Source organism: Phalangium opilio, unplaced genomic scaffold, assembly GCF_054372755.1.
Source record: "Phalangium opilio isolate 3A_F unplaced genomic scaffold, DU_Popi_V2 ptg000037l_1, whole genome shotgun sequence".
Lineage (NCBI taxonomy): Eukaryota > Metazoa > Arthropoda > Arachnida > Opiliones > Phalangiidae > Phalangium > Phalangium opilio.
Genome location: NW_028324160.1, coordinates 3235022 through 3250985, shown reverse-complemented (window position 1 = coordinate 3250985; position 15964 = coordinate 3235022). Strand labels below are relative to the sequence as shown.

General features: G+C 36.7%; 3 protein-coding genes and 23 pseudogenes across 3 annotated transcripts; all 26 read left to right on the top strand.

The window, feature by feature from the left end:
- Positions 1–2370: 2370 nt before the first annotated feature.
- On the top strand, positions 2371–5042 carry LOC149683382 (uncharacterized). The gene is made up of 2 exons (XM_089871188.1): positions 2371–4760; positions 4844–5042. Exons 1-2 carry the CDS (start codon positions 2371–2373, stop codon positions 4884–4886), a joined length of 2433 nt encoding a protein of 810 aa, XP_089727314.1. The 3' UTR covers positions 4887–5042.
- Positions 5043–5203: 161 nt separating this feature from the next.
- LOC149683381 (sterile alpha motif domain-containing protein 3-like) lies at positions 5204–6380 on the top strand. The gene is made up of 5 exons (XM_089871328.1): positions 5204–5434; positions 5520–5613; positions 5690–5884; positions 5961–6158; positions 6222–6380. Exons 1-5 carry the CDS (start codon positions 5403–5405, stop codon positions 6369–6371), a joined length of 669 nt encoding a protein of 222 aa, XP_089727454.1. The 5' UTR covers positions 5204–5402; the 3' UTR covers positions 6372–6380.
- On the top strand, positions 6373–6994 carry LOC149683380 (uncharacterized). The gene is made up of 3 exons (XM_089871329.1): positions 6373–6402; positions 6471–6547; positions 6650–6994. Exons 2-3 carry the CDS (start codon positions 6473–6475, stop codon positions 6923–6925), a joined length of 351 nt encoding a protein of 116 aa, XP_089727455.1. The 5' UTR covers positions 6373–6402; positions 6471–6472; the 3' UTR covers positions 6926–6994.
- Positions 6995–7639: 645 nt separating this feature from the next.
- LOC149683379 (5S ribosomal RNA) lies at positions 7640–7758 on the top strand (annotated as a pseudogene).
- A 137-nt stretch (positions 7759–7895) lies between these two features.
- Positions 7896–8014, top strand: LOC149683378 (5S ribosomal RNA; annotated as a pseudogene).
- Positions 8015–8626: 612 nt separating this feature from the next.
- On the top strand, positions 8627–8729 carry LOC149683377 (5S ribosomal RNA; annotated as a pseudogene).
- Positions 8730–8851: 122 nt separating this feature from the next.
- Positions 8852–8970, top strand: LOC149683376 (5S ribosomal RNA; annotated as a pseudogene).
- Positions 8971–9105: 135 nt separating this feature from the next.
- LOC149683375 (5S ribosomal RNA) lies at positions 9106–9208 on the top strand (annotated as a pseudogene).
- A 360-nt stretch (positions 9209–9568) lies between these two features.
- LOC149683374 (5S ribosomal RNA) lies at positions 9569–9687 on the top strand (annotated as a pseudogene).
- A 134-nt stretch (positions 9688–9821) lies between these two features.
- On the top strand, positions 9822–9924 carry LOC149683373 (5S ribosomal RNA; annotated as a pseudogene).
- A 122-nt stretch (positions 9925–10046) lies between these two features.
- On the top strand, positions 10047–10165 carry LOC149683372 (5S ribosomal RNA; annotated as a pseudogene).
- Positions 10166–10302: 137 nt separating this feature from the next.
- LOC149683371 (5S ribosomal RNA) lies at positions 10303–10421 on the top strand (annotated as a pseudogene).
- A 123-nt stretch (positions 10422–10544) lies between these two features.
- LOC149683370 (5S ribosomal RNA) lies at positions 10545–10663 on the top strand (annotated as a pseudogene).
- Positions 10664–11247: 584 nt separating this feature from the next.
- Positions 11248–11366, top strand: LOC149683369 (5S ribosomal RNA; annotated as a pseudogene).
- An 821-nt stretch (positions 11367–12187) lies between these two features.
- LOC149683368 (5S ribosomal RNA) lies at positions 12188–12306 on the top strand (annotated as a pseudogene).
- A 133-nt stretch (positions 12307–12439) lies between these two features.
- Positions 12440–12542, top strand: LOC149683367 (5S ribosomal RNA; annotated as a pseudogene).
- A 137-nt stretch (positions 12543–12679) lies between these two features.
- Positions 12680–12798, top strand: LOC149683366 (5S ribosomal RNA; annotated as a pseudogene).
- Positions 12799–13155: 357 nt separating this feature from the next.
- Positions 13156–13274, top strand: LOC149683365 (5S ribosomal RNA; annotated as a pseudogene).
- Positions 13275–13407: 133 nt separating this feature from the next.
- LOC149683364 (5S ribosomal RNA) lies at positions 13408–13510 on the top strand (annotated as a pseudogene).
- Positions 13511–13632: 122 nt separating this feature from the next.
- Positions 13633–13751, top strand: LOC149683363 (5S ribosomal RNA; annotated as a pseudogene).
- A 137-nt stretch (positions 13752–13888) lies between these two features.
- On the top strand, positions 13889–14007 carry LOC149683362 (5S ribosomal RNA; annotated as a pseudogene).
- Positions 14008–14130: 123 nt separating this feature from the next.
- LOC149683361 (5S ribosomal RNA) lies at positions 14131–14249 on the top strand (annotated as a pseudogene).
- A 359-nt stretch (positions 14250–14608) lies between these two features.
- Positions 14609–14727, top strand: LOC149683360 (5S ribosomal RNA; annotated as a pseudogene).
- A 357-nt stretch (positions 14728–15084) lies between these two features.
- On the top strand, positions 15085–15203 carry LOC149683359 (5S ribosomal RNA; annotated as a pseudogene).
- A 133-nt stretch (positions 15204–15336) lies between these two features.
- LOC149683358 (5S ribosomal RNA) lies at positions 15337–15439 on the top strand (annotated as a pseudogene).
- Positions 15440–15561: 122 nt separating this feature from the next.
- On the top strand, positions 15562–15680 carry LOC149683357 (5S ribosomal RNA; annotated as a pseudogene).
- The last annotated feature ends 284 nt before the right edge of the window (positions 15681–15964 follow it).

The window sequence follows — 15964 nt, the reverse complement described above, 5'->3', positions numbered from 1 at the left end:
ATGAATAGATAGGCGATTTAAAAATTATTTCACCCGGTGCGCGCATAAATGCGAGAGGGGAGAATGCCGCTACATTTTTTTGTATAGGGAACTTTTTTAAAAGGCCTATTTTTTACTCCTCGCTGTTCGGTGGCTAAACCCAATGTAAGGAAAGGCTGGAGATAAAAACACGCCCTCGCCATAACCACGGCCCACCCGGTTTGGTCGCAGCGTCCGTAGGCTCGCGTTCGCTAGTTACATTTTGCAACGCAAATAGAACTTCTACTATTCCGCTTGGACACGAGAACAGCTTACGTTTGAATTTTTCGGCCAATTTTTGATATCGATTCACTTTAAAGGTAAATATACTTTTATTTTTTATGGGCTTTTTATCATTTATGAAATATTACGTTAAAATATTGAACTAGCTTTTGCATATTTTCAAATTTAAAAACGGCTAACAGGTATACCTATAAATTTAAATTTGTTGAAGCTGTGTTTCTACGAAGACTAACAGTTCAAAAGAACACTTAAGGAAACGTTTATGGTAATGTAGAAATGTGTGTTTATTAAAAATGTTGTACATGTACTTTGAAATACTTCTCTGTTCGTTGTATGTGAGAGAAGGGAATGAAACTATTTTTTTTTTCTGCTCACCCTCTGTAAGATAAACCCACCATATGGCATTGGCTGGCAAGGTAGGGAAAAAAAGCGTTTAAAATAGAGGGGAAGGGAGGACACGAGGGTTTTTTCTTTGAAAATATAGACATTATTTTGATGCAATGGCCCACTAGCTTGAGATGAGGGTAGTATACAATACTGCCAAGGCTTCATCGTCTGAAACAAACTAGAAAACATGTAGTTGAATCTAGAAATTTTTATGTTTAGCCAGACTTGTTAGGCGTCTTCCGGCGTTGAAGCTGAGCGGGAAAGAAAGCGCTTCCACTCTGTAGGGGCCATAAGGCTTACGCGTTAAGGCGGATGCCCACTAGGGTCGCTCGAAATTTCGCGTTCGCTTAAAACGCGTTAACGCGGATGTAGTTCAAGCGTTTCACGCGACAACCATTCACACTGGAATTTTGCTTCCCCCTGGACTCACGCGAAAATAAAGGGTAATTTTAATTTTGAATGAAAGAAAGGGGGGGCAAGGTCAAAATGGGTTAGGGAAATTTTACTGAAAAGAAAGCAACAAGGGGACTTTCACAATTTGTTAGTGGATCTCAAGATTTAGGATCACAAGGGTAGATTTTGCAAACGCTTAAACCGGGAATGTCATCGTATTCAATGGCTCATAATGATAAAACTATTTCAACTATTTACGTATGACCCTTGGACACCTTTGAGGCTAATTTGGAAATGGTCGGCCCAAAAATGAAAAAACAAAAGCCTAGGGTGTGCATTAAGGTGGGTGTTGTATAGGAACGAGTAATTGAAAATCGCGCCACTCTTTTGACAGTATCACCTTGCCCGAATGTTTCTAGGGGTTGTTACAGGCTAGAAACCTTTCGTACTGAAAATTAAATAGTAATGAGCTCAATATGGCTCTACCCAAAGGCTTTAAGTAGATAATATTCACTCACTAACAGTATTCATAGCCAATGCAATTCCGAAGCGCTTATCTTTTGCGGTGATTTTGATGTTTAAAATTATCAATTCTTTAATTAATTTACGTCAAAATCCATTTTAATCCAAAATCTGATAACAACAAAGGCCACTGAGTGATTTTTCAAGTTTTATTAGAAAGAAAAACGCGGAAAAATTCATTTTTCACCAATCATTCCGCGCCATATGTCGCTTATATTTTCGCGCGCGAACTTACGAAAATAGGAAGCTGCTCAAATTTCGCAAGTCGTCAGCATGAACGCGTAGAAATTCTCGAGCGACAAGTCTGCACCGATTTGCACATGCGCATGCGCACGCGAAACTTACACGCGACGCCAGGGGGCATCCGCCTTTAGTGTTACGTTAGGGTTACGAAGCGGTTATGGAAAAGAAAAAGAAATTACTAAGTATCTAAACAAGCTAATAACTATTATTTAGTATGATAATCTTTCTTATTATACATGTAGTTTTAAAAAATTAAAAAGTATTCTTAGTTTGAGATTAGCCCGTAATTTACCAGATACCGTGCTAAATTACCGTATTTTTACCGTATATAACCGGTAACAAACGGATGACTTACCACCGAACGGCGAAAATTTTAAAACAGCTATGTTCACGTACCGTTTTCGCGGTATTTTTTTAATTTTTGGGAAACACTAAAAGGTTATTTGGCAATAAATTTGATTTTTTCATATACGGTAGTTAAACATGCCCCACCCCCTAACAATACGGTATACTCTGTGTACAACAAAACTAAATTAAAAATTGTTTTCTTGTTCAGAATTCAATATGTATCTGTGTTCGATCTGTGATGTCAGAAGAGTTTCTATTGCCAAGCTTCTGGCACACTACAGAAATTTACACTTCCAAAAGTCTAATCTTACAATAAGATGTACTTTGGGAATTTGTTCAGAAACATTCAAGAAATACAATTCTTTTAAAAGTCATATAGAGCGCAAACATAAAAAAGAATTGAAAGCAAAGAATGTTAGACCGGAAGCTGATATTCATTTAGAAAATGTAGAAGTAGAGAATCATGAAGTTGAAGAAGTTTATCATGATTTGATTGATAATGAAATTACCAATCGTCAAGAATATTTACTGAACATGCGCAAAAATATGGCTCTTATGATTTTGAAACTTAGAGAAAAACATTTACTCCCGCGTTCGGTAGCTATGAGCATTGCCAACGATGTTGGAATAATAGTAGAGAATGTTAGAGATTTATGTGCAAATACTGATCCCACTGAGATTCCCGAAATTGAGGTTTTAACTGACGTAATTAGAAGCGACTATAAATTGAATGATTTTTGTAAACAGGAGCTAGAACTGTTGCTTCCAGTAGAGTACAATTTGGGGGAAAATTATAGGAATGGGAAGAACTATAGAGATTCTTTTCAGTATATAAGTATTTTGTCCGTACTCCAGAGGCTATTAAAATGCAATGACATATGGGAAGAAATCCAGAAAAACACTAGACGGGGAGAAAAACGTTCTAACATACTTTCTGATTTTAATGATGGAGATATATTTCTAAATCACCATTGTTTTAAAGGTGACAATTCGTTATTACGAATACATTTATATACTGATGAGTTAGAGTTAGCGAATCCACTTGGCTCAAAGAGAGGGAAGCATAAAATTTCCGTATTTTATTTTGTTCTTGGCAATTTACCTACAAGGTTTAGAAGTAAATTAAGTAATATTTATTTAGCCATCGTTGCACGTTATAAACACGTTGCAAATAAGATGTATGGTTATAAACCTATAATCGAGCCTCTGATTCAAGATTTGATCAAACTGCAAACTCAAGGAATTTATGTAAAAGAAAGAGGCGTAGTTGTCAAAGGTTCTTTAGCCTCAATATCCGGGGACAACCTTTCATCACACCTATTAGCGGGTTTCCAGCAAAACTTCTCAAAGGGAAGGATTTGCCGTCAATGTATGGCAACGAGGGCAACTATTTCTGAAAAGTGTAGGGAATCAGATTATCAATTACGCAATGAAGCTGGCCATTTATATCATATTAATGCAGTTCTAGAAAACAGTGACAATGAGACCATTTATGGGGTAAAGGAGAAATCGCCTTTTCTGGAAATTCCAGGATTTCAAGTTATGGAAAGCTTTCCTCCTGACATTATGCATGATATATATGAAGGAGTAGTACCTCTCATCATGAAATTAGTTTTAGCTGGTCTTATCACAGCCAATCTTTTCACTTTTGACCAAATGAATGACATATTATCTGATTTTACTTATGGATCTGAAGACATGGTGAACAAATCTGGCATCTTTACAAAGGCCATGATTTTTAAGGATAACAATTTAATTGGCTCTGCGGCTCAGAAATGCTCTTTGTTTTACATGTTTCCATTTTTATTTGGTCCTCTTGTTCCTGAAGGGAATGCTCACTGGGATCTTTATTTAAAATTGAGGGAAATACTAGATGTAGTGGTTGCCCCAGTTGTAAATAGACTTTGGTTAGGGAACGCTAGTGATTTAATTGAAGAGTTTTATTGCAAACTTAAGTTGTTGGCTCCAGATAAATTCACCCCTAAAGTACATTACCTAGTCCACTATCCTCGTTTAATCATAAAATATGGACCTCTAAAGAGACTAGCATGCTTTAGATTCGAAGCTAAGCATCAAAATCTGAAGGTACTGGCCAGTAGAAGTCGTAATTTTACGAATATTGCCAAAACTATAGCCGAACGACACCAGTATGCCCAGTGCCACGATTTGAGTGAAGGAAGCGGTCTTCAAGATGACAACCAACAAAAAAACGTTCAAAGTGTATTATTTTCCTCATTACCATATGATTTAAAATTAAAAATTAGAGAGTGCCATTATCTCAATGTAGATACAGAAAACCTAAGAATTTGCAAAGCCAAAGAAATTAGATTTAAATCAGTTTCGTACAAACCATGTTCATTTATAACCACTAATTTAGTTCATGGTGAAGAGATTCCCATGTTTATAAAAATTGCGTATATTCTAAAAATTGATGAAATTTGGATTGTATGTGGCAAGATATTTTGCGCGGAAACATTTTGCTCTCATCTAAATGCTTACCAAGTTAAAGACACTAAAATTTGGAAAATAATCCAACCCGGCGACGAAGTAGACTATTCCGCTATGAATGCTTATAATATTAATTCTAAAATGTATATCAGTTTAAGGTATAACCTTTGTATTTAGTTGTTCTTAAATTGTACAACACAAAAATGTAAATACAAATTAACATTCTTAAAATTCATTTTAGCCAAAAATTACTTTTTCATATTGTACTAAAATGTAAAAATTAGGCTACTAGAAGCTATTGCGTGAAATTCGACGAAAGACGGAAGGAAATCAACCTGGCTGAGCCATTCACAATTGAAAACCTAGCGCAAAAGATTAAAACCACTTTCAAAAAGGATTTCACTGTCATTCAGATACATTCTGAAAAGTGGAATCAGTTTATCGACATAGTGATTCTGAAGAGAGTCCCCCCGATGGAAGTCAACTGAACGTGGTTGGCAAATCTAACGAAAAGGATAGGTCTCCATCCACATCTACTAGGTAAGACATAAATATATCTTATTGTTTCTTAAGGTAAGTACTGATATCCCTTAATTAGTGTCACTGACAACTTGAGTATTCCAATTGCCGAAATAACTGATGATCCTCGACACATTGATTATGAAACCCACCAACCTCAAAATGGCCGCAGAGTTCCACTCTCATATAACGTGCCGAAATTACCACATCATATACAAAAATTTATTGATGACAAAAATCCGATCGTTTTTAGCGTTAAATACAAAACTGAAATAGTTCGTATGTTATACGAAGACTTAAGCCGCTATACGCTGTAAGTAAAGAACCTGAAAGTTTATGTCCTTAAAATCATCATTCTTTCCAAAAATAATTTACTGATTATATTTACAATTTTCAAGATACCCAACGCACAACGAATATACAAGAGTAGCAAGTGCTTTGGTGCGACAACACCGTTTTTTGGGGGACCGAAGCAAACTTGGACCAGAATATGTAAGTGAATAATATTGTTTTAATTTCATTTTTAACAAGATCATGGATTTCTTTCACTTTTTCTATGTTGTTCAAGGCTACTTGGATGTCAAGCCTTATTTCAAAATACAAAAGGGAACGCAAACCGTTAACGCATTTAGAGTGTGTTCAAGCAGCTAAGGTCAAACATGGTCACTCGAAAAACAAGAGGAAACAAGGTAACCCTAATGAATGTGAACATAATGAAAAGGAAACTCAGCCAACAAAAAAAGCCAAAAGATTTCCAATTCTGGTAAGAATCAAGAATGATACCAAAACTATAAAGATGTGTGAGAAGATGGAACTAAACACGATAAAATGGATTTCAGGATGATGTTTTGGAAGATGAAATGAGTATTGCAGCGCACGTGAAATCAATACAAGATGAAAGCAAAAAGAATAAACCCTGCCAAATTCTGATCGATGAGAAAATGGAAAGAACATTTAAATATAGGCAAGCAGAGGTTGGAAAGAAAGCGGTGCCGGAAATTCTGGAAATTTTCCCCAATCTAAATCGAGAATCAGAGGTAAGTTAAATTACAACTAACTATATGAAGAAAAATTATGAAATGTAATTATTTCTCAATTAGATTTTAAGGGAGTTTCAAAGAGTTATAAAGTGTGAGCTCAATCCTGTAAGAAAAATTCAAGCTTATTTCCAGCCCATAACTGGCAAAATTTTTGATTTGACCAAAAAATCGCAACTATTCAAAAGGCTTGAAATGCACGTAATGGCCTAGAAAGATTTCGTAACAGATGAAAAATACGAAGGTACAACGCTGCATAATTGAAATAAAAACACTTCAAATCTGAACTGAAATTATTTTCTATTTATATAGAAATGAAAGTTGGTGCTACATTAATTTTGCTGCCGTTAATATTTAAAGAAGACTCAAATTTAGTGTTCACATTTGATGTAAGTTGATTTAAATCTTTAGATACACACATTTGAAGGAATTATATACCATGAAATTATATTTATACTTGAGATTAACTATATCAATTTCAATTATCATAGATTCCAAGTCACAAAAATGTTGTTATCCACCTTACAAATGAAGATTTTTTAGAAAAACCTGTTCAAATGGTTTTAGAAACGTCCGTTATAACAGCTGCCTCCTTACTTAAAGGATTTGCCACTCTTTTCATGACGTACTATGTGTTTCAAATAGAATACCCTAAAAAGCTATCAAAAACTTTGGAATTTATTCAGAAAGTTGTTTTGGAAATTCAGCCTGGTCTTGAAAAGGTACCAGTAACCATAAAGAATGTCGTTAACCGCTTGAGTGTATGATTTTTGCCAATTATAACAGTTGAAAATGTAATTGAAATATGAAATAAACGAAAATATTCTGACACCAACCATTTTTGGGCTTTAAATGTTACCAAATTCAATAGCACAACATACCTTTATAGTTTAAAACGTTTAAAATAGAACGTTTTTTCGGTATGAACAGGTACCCCCTTCGGTATTTACGAGTACCCCCTTCGGTATTTACGAGTACCCCCTTCGGTATTTACGAGTACCTATTTCAGTACCACAAATTACCTTTCACCCTTAAAAATACCTTCTTTGAGAGGTATTTTACACTACCTTTACAAAAAGGTATTTTCTAGTACCTATAAAGGTACGTCTGGAGATGCATTGAAATATACCTTAGTCGGTACTGGATAGTACGGATTTTTTTTACAGTGTATATGAAAGAAGCAAACATATCTTCTTTTTGTTATTGTTTTATAAAGATGAAAGTTAATTAAATTAAAATTATTAACTAGCACTCTCGGCAACGGCCATATCACGCAGAATACACCGTTTCTCGTCCGATAACCGAAGTTAAGCAGCGTCGAGCGCAGTCAGTACTTGGGAACACTGCATACCGTTGGCTTTTTCACTTTTGTTTCCTCTTTTAAATTCCACCCGATATGAAAAAAGCAAACATATCTTCTTTTTGTTATTGTTTTATAAAGATGAAAGTTAATTAAATTAAAATTATTATCCAGCACTCTCGGCAACGGCCATATCACGCTGAATACACCGGTTCTCGTCCGATAACCGATGTTAAGCAGCGTCGAGCACAGTCATTACTTGGGAGGGAGACCACTTAGGAACACTGCGTGCCGTTGGCTTTTTCACTTTTTTTTCCTCTTTTAAATTTTAATAGATATGAAAAAAGCAAACATGTTTTCATTTTGTTATTGTTTTAAAATGATGAAGGTTAATTTGTCTCACTTAATTTAAATTCGAATTATTAACTAGCACTGTCGGCAACGACCATATCACGCTGAATACAGCGGTTCTCGTCCGATCACCGAAGTTCAGCAGCGTCGAGCGCAGTCAGTACTTGGGAGGGAGACCACTTAGGAACACTGCGTGCCGTTGGCTTTTTCACTTTTTTTTCCTCTTTTAAATTTTAATAGATATAAAAAAAAGCAAACATGTTTTTTGTTATTGTTTTAAAATGATGAAGGTTAATTTGTCTCACTTAATTTAAATTCGAATTATTAACTAGCACTCTCGGCAACGGCCATATCACGCTGAGAACACCGGTTCTCGTCCGATCGCCGACGTTAGCAGCGTCCAGCGCAGTCAGTACTTGGGAATACTGCGTGCCGTTGGCTTTTTCACTTTTGTTTCCTCTTTTAAATTCCACCCGATATGAAAAAAGCAAACATATTTTCTTTTTGTTATTGTTTTAAAAAGATGAAGGTTAATTTGTCTCACTTAATTTAAATTCGAATTATTATCTAGCACTCTCGGCAACGGCCATATCACGCTGAGAACACCGGTTCTCGTCCGATCGCCGACGTTAGCAGCGTCGAGCGCAGTCAGTACTTGGGAATACTGCAAGCCGTTGGCTTTTTCACTTTTGTTTCCTCTTTTAAATTCAACCCGATATGAAAAAAGCAAACTTATTTTCTTTTTGTTATTGTTTTAAAAAGATGATGGTTAATTTGTCTCACTTAATTTAAATTCGAATTATTACCTAGCAATCGCGGCAACGGCCATATCACGCTGAATACACCGGTTCTCGTCCGATAACCGAAGTTAAGCAGCGTCGAGCGCATACAGTACTTGGGAATACTGCGTGCCGTTGGCTTTTTCACTTTTGTTTCCTCTTTCAAATTCCACCAAATATGAAAAAAGCAAACATATCTTCTTTTTGTTATTGTTTTATAAAGATGAAAGTTAATTAAATTAAAATTATTAACTAGCACTCTCGGCAACGGCCATATCACGCTGGATACACCGGTTCTCGTCCAATAACCGAAGTTTAGCAGCGTCGAGCGCAGTCACTACTTGGGAGGGAGACCACTTAGGAACACTGCGTGCCGTTGGCTTTTTCACTTTTTCTTTCCTCTTTTAAATTTTAATAGATATGAAAAAAGCACACATGTTTTCATTTTGTTATTGTTTTAAAATGATGGTTAATTTGTCTCACTTAATTTAAATTCGAATTATTAACTAGCACTCTCGGCAACGACCATATCACGCTGAATACACCGGTTCTCGTCCGATCACCGAAGTTAAGCAGCGTCGAGCGCAGTCAGTACTTGGGAATACTGCGTGCCGTTGGCTTTTTCACTTTTGTTTCCTCTTTTAAATTCCACCCGATATGAAAAAAGCAAACATATCTTCTTTTTGTTATTGTTTTATAAAGATGAAGGTTAATTTGTCTCACTTAATTTAAATTCGAATTTTTAACTAGCACTCTCGGCAACGGCCATATCACGCTGAGAACACCGGTTCTCGTCCGATCGCCGACGTTAGCAGCGTCGAGCGCAGTCAGTACTTGGGAATACTGCGTGCGGTTGGTTTTTCACTTTTGTTTCCTCTTTTAAATTCCACCCGATATGAAAAAAGCAAACATATCTTCTTTTTGTTATTGTTTTATAAAGATGAAAGTTGATTTAATTCAAATTATTAACTAGCACTTTCGGCAACGGCCATAACACGCTGAATACACCGGTTCACGTCCGATCAATGAAGTTAAGCAGCGTCGAGCGCAGTCAGTACTTGGGAGGGAGACCACTTAGGGACACTGCGTGCCGTTGGGTTTTTCACTTTTTTTTCCTCTTTTAAATTTTAATAGATATGAAAAAAGCAAACATGTTTTTTTGTTATTGTTTTAAAATTATGAAGGTTAATTTGTCTCACTTAATTTAAATTCGAATTATTAACTAGCACTCTCGGCAACGGCCATATCACGCTGAAAACACCGGTTCTCGTCCGATCACCGAAGTTAAGCAGCGTCGAGCGCATACAGTACTTGGGAATACTGCGTGCCGTTGGCTTTTTCACTTTTGTTTCCTCTTTCAAATTCCACCAAATATGAAAAAAGCAAACATATCTTCTTTTAGTTATTGTTTTATAAAGATGAAAGTTAATTAAATTAAAATTATTAACTAGCACTCTCGGCAACGGCCATATCACGCTGAATACACCGGTTCTCGTCCGATAACTGAAGTTAAGCAGCGTCGAGCGCAGTCACTACTTGGGAGGGAGACCACTTAGGAACACTGCGTGCCGTTGGCTTTTTCACTTTTTTTTCCTCTTTTAAATTTTAAAAGATATGAAAAAAGCAAACATGTTTTCATTTTGTTATTGTTTTAAAATGATGAAGGTTAATTTGTCTCACTTAATTTAAATTCGAATTATTAACTAGCACTCTCGGCAACGACCATATCACGCTGAATACAGCGGTTCTCGTCCGATCACCGAAGTTAAGCAGCGTCGAGCGCAGTCAGTACTTGGGATGGAGACCACTTAGGAACACTGCGTGCCGTTGGCGTTTTCACTTTTTTTTCCTCTTTTAAATTTTAATAGATATGAAAAAAGCAAACATATCTTCTTTTTTGTTATTATTTTATAAAGATGAAAGTTAATTAAATTCAAATTATTAAATAGCACTCTCGGCAACGGCCATATCACGCTGAATACACCGGTTCTCGTCCGATAACCGAAGTTAAGCAGCGTCGAGCGCAGTCAGTACTTGGGAGGGAGACCACTTAGGAACACTGCGTGCCGTTGATTTCTTCACTTTTTTTTCCTCTTATAAATTTTAATAGATATGAAAAAAGCAAACATGTTTTTTTTGTTATTGTTTTAAAATGATGAAGGTTAATTTGTCTCAGTTAATTTAAATTCGAATTATTAACAAGCACTCTCGGCAACGGCCATATCACGCTGAAAACACCGGTTTTCGTCCGATCACCGAAGTTAAGCAGCGTCGAGCGCATACAGTACTTGGGAATACTGCGTTCCGTTGGTTTTTCACTTTTGTTTCCTCTTTTAAATTCCACCCTATATGAAAGAAGCAAACATATCTTCTTTTTGTTATTGTTTTATAAAGATGAAAGTTAATTAAATTCAAATTATTAACTAGCACTCTCGGCAACGGCCATATCACGCTGAATACACCGGTTCTCGTCCGATAACCGAAGTTAAGCAGCGTCGAGCGCAGTCAGTACTTGGGAACACTGCATACCGTTGGCTTTTTCACTTTTGTTTCCTCTTTTAAATTCCACCCGATATGAAAAAAGCAAACATATCTTCTTTTTGTTATTGTTTTATAAAGATGAAAGTTAATTAAATTAAAATTATTAACCAGCACTCTCGGCAACGGCCATATCACGCTGAATACACCGGTTCTCGTCCGATAACCGATGTTAAGCAGCGTCGAGCACAGTCATTACTTGGGAGGGAGACCACTTAGGAACACTGCGTGCCGTTGGCTTTTTCACTTTTTTTTCCTCTTTTAAATTTTAATAGATATAAAAAAAAGCAAACATGTTTTTTGTTATTGTTTTAAAATGATGAAGGTTAATTTGTCTCACTTAATTTAAATTCGAATTATTAACTAGCACTCTCGGCAACGGCCATATCACGCTGAGAACACCGGTTCTCCTCCGATCGCCGACGTTAGCAGCGTCCAGCGCAGTCAGTACTTGGGAATACTGCGTGCCGTTGGCTTTTTCACTTTTGTTTCCTCTTTTAAATTCCACCCGATATGAAAAAAGCAAACATATTTTCTTTTTGTTATTGTTTTAAAAAGATGAAGGTTAATTTGTCTCACTTAATTTAAATTCGAATTATTATCTAGCACTCTCGGCAACGGCCATATCACGCTGAGAACACCGGTTCTCGTCCGATCGCCGACGTTAGCAGCGTCGAGCGCAGTCAGTACTTGGGAATACTGCGTGCGGTTGGTTTTTCACTTTTGTTTCCTCTTTTAAATTCCACCCGATATGAAAAAAGCAAACATATCTTCTTTTTGTTATTGTTTTATAAAGATGAAAGTTAATTAAATTCAAATTATTAACTAGCACTCTCGGCAACGGCCATATCACGCTGAATACACCGGTTCTCGTCCGATAACCGAAGTTAAGCAGCGTCGAGCGCAGTCAGTACTTGGGAACACTGCATACCGTTGGCTTTTTCACTTTTGTTTCCTCTTTTAAATTCCACCCGATATGAAAAAAGCAAACATATCTTCTTTTTGTTATTGTTTTATAAAGATGAAAGTTAATTAAATTAAAATTATTAACCAGCACTCTCGGCAACGGCCATATCACGCTGAATACACCGGTTCTCGTCCGATAACCGATGTTAAGCAGCGTCGAGCACAGTCATTACTTGGGAGGGAGACCACTTAGGAACACTGCGTGCCGTTGGCTTTTTCACTTTTTTTTCCTCTTTTAAATTTTAATAGATATGAAAAAAGCAAACATGTTTTTTGTTATTGTTTTAAAATTATGAAGGTTAATTTGTCTCACTTAATTTAAATTCGAATTATTAACTAGCACTCTCGGCAACGGCCATATCACGCTGAAAACACCGGTTCTCGTCCGATCACCGAAGTTAAGCAGCGTCGAGCGCATACAGTACTTGGGAATACTGCGTGCCGTTGGCTTTTTCACTTTTGTTTCCTCTTTTAAATTTTAATAGATATGAAAAAAGCAAACATGTTTTCATTTTGTTATTGTTTTAAAATGATGAAGGTTAATTTGTCTCACTTAATTTAAATTCGAATTATTAACTAGCACTCTCGGCAACGACCATATCACGCTGAATACAGCGGTTCTCGTCCGATCACCGAAGTTCAGCAGCGTCGAGCGCAGTCAGTACTTGGGAGGGAGACCACTTAGGAACACTGCGTGCCGTTGGCTTTTTCACTTTTTTTTCCTCTTTTAAATTTTAATAGATATAAAAAAAAGCAAACATGTTTTTTGTTATTGTTTTAAAATGATGAAGGTTAATTTGTCTCACTTAATTTAAATTCGAATTATTAACTAGCACTCTCGGCAACGGCCATATCACGCTGAGAACACCGGTTCTCGTCCGATCGCCGACGTTAGCAGCGTCGAGCGCAGTCAGTACTTGGGAATACTGCGTGCGGTTGGTTTTTCACTTTTGTTTCCTCTTTTAAATTCCACCCGATATGAAAAAAGCAAACATATCTTCTTTTTGTTATTGTTTTATAAAGATGAAAGTTGATTTAATTCAAATTATTAACTAGCACTCTCGGCAACGGCCATAACACGCTGAATACACCGGTTCACGTCCGATCAATGAAGTTAAGCAGCGTCGAGCGCAGTCAGTACTTGGGAGGGAGACCACTTAGGGACAATGCGTGCCGTTGGGTTTTTCACTTTTTTTTCCTCTTTTAATTTTAATAGATATGAAAAAAGCAAACATGTTTTTTTGTTATTGTTTTAAAATTATGAAGGTTAATTTGTCTCACTTAATTTAAATTCGAATTATTAACTAGCACTCTCGGCAACGGCCATATCACGCTGAAAACACCGGTTCTCGTCCGATCACCGAAGTTAAGCAGCGTCGAGCGCATACAGTACTTGGGAATACTGCGTGCCGTTGGCTTTTTCACTTTTGTTTCCTCTTTCAAATTCCACCAAATATGAAAAAAGCAAACATATCTTCTTTTAGTTATTGTTTTATAAAGATGAAAGTTAATTAAATTAAAATTATTAACTAGCACTCTCGGCAACGGCCATATCACGCTGAATACACCGGTTCTCGTCCGATAACTGAAGTTAAGCAGCGTCGAGCGCAGTCACTACTTGGGAGGGAGACCACTTAGGAACACTGCGTGCCGTTGGCTTTTTCACTTTTTTTTCCTCTTTTAAATTTTAATAGATATGAAAAAAGCAAACATGTTTTCATTTTGTTATTGTTTTAAAATGATGAAGGTTAATTTGTCTCACTTAATTTAAATTCGAATTATTAACTAGCACTCTCGGCAACGACCATATCACGCTGAATACAGCGGTTCTCGTCCGATCACCGAAGTTAAGCAGCGTCGAGCGCAGTCAGTACTTGGGATGGAGACCACTTAGGAACACTGCGTGCCGTTGGCGTTTTCACTTTTTTTTCCTCTTTTAAATTTAAATAGATATGAAAAAAGCAAACATATCTTCTTTTTTGTTATTATTTTATAAAGATGAAAGTTAATTAAATTCAAATTATTAACTAGCACTCTCGGCAACGGCCATATCACGCTGAATACACCGGTTCTCGTCCGATAACCGAAGTTAAGCAGCGTCGAGCGCAGTCAGTACTTGGGAGGGAGACCACTTAGGAAAACTGCGTGCCGTTGATTTCTTCACTTTTTTTTCCTCTTATAAATTTTAATAGATATGAAAAAAGCAAACATGTTTTTTTTTGTTATTGTTTTAAAATGATGAAGGTTAATTTGTCTCAGTTAATTTAAATTCGAATTATTAACTAGCACTCTCGGCAACGGCCATATCACGCTGAGAACACCGGTTCTCGTCCGATCGCCGACGTTAGCAGCGTCGAGCGCAGTCAGTACTTGGGAATACTGCGTGCGGTTGGTTTTTCACTTTTGTTTCCTCTTTTAAATTCCACCCGATATGAAAAAAGCAAACATATCTTCTTTTTGTTATTGTTTTATAAAGATGAAAGTTGATTTAATTCAAATTATTAACTAGCACTCTCGGCAACGGCCATAACACGCTGAATACACCGGTTCACGTCCGATCAATGAAGTTAAGCAGCGTCGAGCGCAGTCAGTACTTGGGAGGGAGACCACTTAGGGACAATGCGTGCCGTTGGGTTTTTCACTTTTTTTTCCTCTTTTAATTTTAATAGATATGAAAAAAGCAAACATGTTTTTTTGTTATTGTTTTAAAATTATGAAGGTTAATTTGTCTCACTTAATTTAAATTCGAATTATTAACTAGCACTCTCGGCAACGGCCATATCACGCTGAAAACACCGGTTCTCGTCCGATCACCGAAGTTAAGCAGCGTCGAGCGCATACAGTACTTGGGAATACTGCGTGCGGTTGGTTTTTCACTTTTGTTTCCTCTTTCAAATTCCACCAAATATGAAAAAAGCAAACATATCTTCTTTTTGTTATTGTTTTATAAAGATGAAAGTTGATTTAATTCAAATTATTAACTAGCACTCTCGGCAACGGCCATAACACGCTGAATACACCGGTTCACGTCCGATCAATGAAGTTAAGCAGCGTCGAGCGCAGTCAGTACTTGGGAGGGAGACCACTTAGGGACAATGCGTGCCGTTGGGTTTTTCACTTTTTTTTCCTCTTTTAATTTTAATAGATATGAAAAAAGCAAACATGTTTTTTTGTTATTGTTTTAAAATTATGAAGGTTAATTTGTCTCACTTAATTTAAATTCGAATTATTAACTAGCACTCTCGGCAACGGCCATATCACGCTGAAAACACCGGTTCTCGTCCGATCACCGAAGTTAAGCAGCGTCGAGCGCATACAGTACTTGGGAATACTGCGTGCCGTTGGCTTTTTCACTTTTGTTTCCTCTTTCAAATTCCACCAAATATGATAAAAGCAAACATATCTTCTTTTAGTTATTGTTTTATAAAGATGAAAGTTAATTAAATTAAAATTATTAACTAGCACTCTCGGCAACGGCCATATCACGCTGAATACACCGGTTCTCGTCCGATAACCGAAGTTAAGCAGCGTCGAGCGCAGTCAGTACTTGGGAGGGAGACCACTTAGGAAAACTGCGTGCCGTTGATTTCTTCACTTTTTTTTCCTCTTATAAATTTTAATAGATATGAAAAAAGCAAACATGTTTTTTTTTGTTATTGTTTTAAAATGATGAAGGTTAATTTGTCTCAGTTAATTTAAATTCGAATTATTAACAAGCACTCTCGGCAACGGCCATATCACGCTGAAAACACCGGTTTTCGTCCGATCACCGAAGTTAAGCAGCGTCGAGCGCATACAGTACTTGGGAATACTGCGTTCCGTTGGTTTTTCACTTTTGTTTCCTCTTTTAAATTCCACCCTATATGAAAGAA